The sequence below is a fragment of the Scylla paramamosain genome, chromosome 1 (genome assembly GCF_035594125.1).
Source record: "Scylla paramamosain isolate STU-SP2022 chromosome 1, ASM3559412v1, whole genome shotgun sequence".
In the NCBI taxonomy this organism is placed as follows: domain Eukaryota; kingdom Metazoa; phylum Arthropoda; class Malacostraca; order Decapoda; family Portunidae; genus Scylla; species Scylla paramamosain.
In genome coordinates, this window is record NC_087151.1 from 770,001 (window position 1) to 772,500 (window position 2,500).

General features: G+C 43.7%; 1 protein-coding gene across 1 annotated transcript; it reads left to right on the forward strand.

Annotated features, from left to right (window-relative positions):
- Window positions 1–875: 875 nt before the first annotated feature.
- LOC135105948 (uncharacterized) lies at window positions 876–1,676 on the forward strand. The gene has a single exon (XM_064014684.1). It carries the CDS (start codon window positions 876–878, stop codon window positions 1,674–1,676), a length of 801 nt encoding a protein of 266 aa, XP_063870754.1.
- The last annotated feature ends 824 nt before the right edge of the window (window positions 1,677–2,500 follow it).

The window sequence follows — 2,500 nt, forward strand, 5'->3', positions numbered from 1 at the left end:
CCTTTCTCCCTTCCCTTCTTCTCTACCTATCAATCTTTCTTTCTACCTTCTTGCCTTACTTCCCTGTCTACTTATCCTCCTTCAGTTTCTCTCTTAGCACTAATATCTACATCTATTACACCTTTCCTGCGCTTTCATACCTCCTGCCTTCTTTATACCTTGCAATCCTCGCTTCTCCCTCCCTAACTACGTGCCCTCTAAGTATAATTCTTCCCTTGGCATCACACAAATATTCTATTGAATATTCACTGACATCTACGCCTTCAAGTAGCTGAGAATGTATATGATTTTGTTGTATTCACCTCTTGCTTCTAATTTACTAGGTCCCTGTCCATGGAGCATAGGTAATTTATAGCATATAGACGTACTATTCTTCCTCCTCCACCTCTCTCTCATTTGTTTGTCAGCGAGTGTGTGTGTGTGTGTGTGTGTGTGTGTGTGTGTGTGTGTGTGTGTGTGTGTGTGTGTGTGTGTGTGTGTATGGGGAAAATATGGAGAGGTTATTGATTTGCGGTAAGTTATGGTGATTTATAGCAGTAGCAGTGACGGTAGTAGTAATGAGGTATCTATTACTACTCCTGCAACTACTACATGTATGACTACAGTTAGCGCGGACCGTAGTGCAAACTTTTTGAGTTTGCACTACGATCCGCGTTTTGGGGAACCATATGATTCTGTGTAACCAAAATCAAGCCGGGAGAAAGTGACTAACCAGCATCCTTCCCCAACACTCCTACCCGCCGCGCGTCACGTTTCTCGGTCTCAGTGTGTTACTGGCCAGCGGAGAGTTCGCTTTTCCTGGCTTTGTCTCAGAATTTCTTTAGCTTTTACCATTATTTTTGCTGTCCTTTTGGGCGTGCTATGCTCTTTGCATGATGCCTGGAAACCGTACAAAGCATGATGATGTCGTGAGAGTTGTTGAACTCCACAAAGTAGGTAAAAATAATCGAGAAATAGCCCATTTAGTTGGATTGACAGAATCAACTGTGTCCAGACTCCTTAATAAATGGCGTGTGGGTGGCAAGGGTGATTTTGTGCCCACCCACAAACATGCTGGGGGCAAGGCCCTTGCTATATCTCCAAAGGCTTTAAGGCTTGTAAAGCGTCAATTGGACCTCCAACCTTCTATTACTGCAAAGGAATTGAAGGAAAAGAACCCTAAACTTCTTGGAGGAGTCTCTATTAGGACAATTCAAGAAAATATTCAGAAGCGCTTAAATTACTCGAAAGTTAAAGCACGTGTTAAGCCCTTGGTCACTGCCCGACAAAGGGCTCGACGCGTCAAATTTGCCAAAGAATACAAAGACTGGGACATTACAGCCTGGAGAATGGTACTTTGGACTGATGAGGCGATCTTTTGTATCAGCGAGAGCAAGGGAAAGAAGGTGTGGAAGTCTCCTGCTGCGTCAGCATGTGACCCACGCCTGACGGTGACAAGTGTTAAACACCCACCCTATCTCATGGTTTGGGGTGCCTTTGGCTATGGTGGTTTGGGAAACCTTGCAATACTCCCTAAGGGCCAGACTGTCAACTCAGAGCGCTATATTAAACTTCTGCAGGAGAATTTGGGAGAGTTGCAAAAACCGGATGTGAGATCCTGCAGCAGGACGGCGCCCCTTGCCACACCTCTAAGGCGGCAAAAAAATGGCTCAATGATTGTGAAGTTGAGTATATAAGGGATTGGCCTGGTCAGTCACCCGATATTTCCCCCATTGAAAACTTGTGGGGCATCATGAAGGCACGCCTTCGTCAGGAGGACACATCAACTATTCCTAAGCTTGAATTAGCCATTCAGAAGGTTTGGGATGAAATACCTGCTTCCCACTGTCAGAATTTGGCCGATTCAGTCCCAAACAGACTTAAACAGGTCATTAAGGCCAAGGGCTTCCCGATCCCCAAGTAATTTTGAAGTGTAGGTTTTTATTTTATTTTTTTGGATTTTTTTAATAAATGAAATTGAGTTTTTTCTGAAGTTTGCACTACGGTCCGCGCTAACTGTACTACTATCACGACTAATAATAATAATAATTGTAGTAGTAGTAGTAGAAATAGTAATAGTAGTAGTAATAGCAGTAGTAATAACAGCAGTATCAAGAGTAGCATTAGTAGTAGTATTAGTGGCAGCAGCAGCAGTAATAGAATGAGTAGCACTGCACACGTAGACACATCAATAGATAAACAACTCGACAAATAATACAAGAAATATATATATTTTTTTTCTGGGGAGATCGCTTTGGGAGTTCGTTCATACACACTTTCTTGGGGAAGGGGAGAGTTTGGAGGTGCGAGAGGAGGTGGCACAAAGAACGGGGAGTTTATGGATATTTGGGGAGGAGGCACGAGAAATTCCATTCACACACACACACACACACACACACACACACACACACACACACACACACACACACACACACACACACACACACACACACACACACACACACAGAACAGAAAGACCAACTACATATTTGATTGCACACTCACACACACACAGAGAGAG

Bases quoted from the DNA above. Each gene is read 5' to 3' on its own strand.
- LOC135105948 (XM_064014684.1), top strand. From the start codon at position 876: ATGCCTGGAAACCGTACAAAGCATGATGATGTCGTGAGAGTTGTTGAA.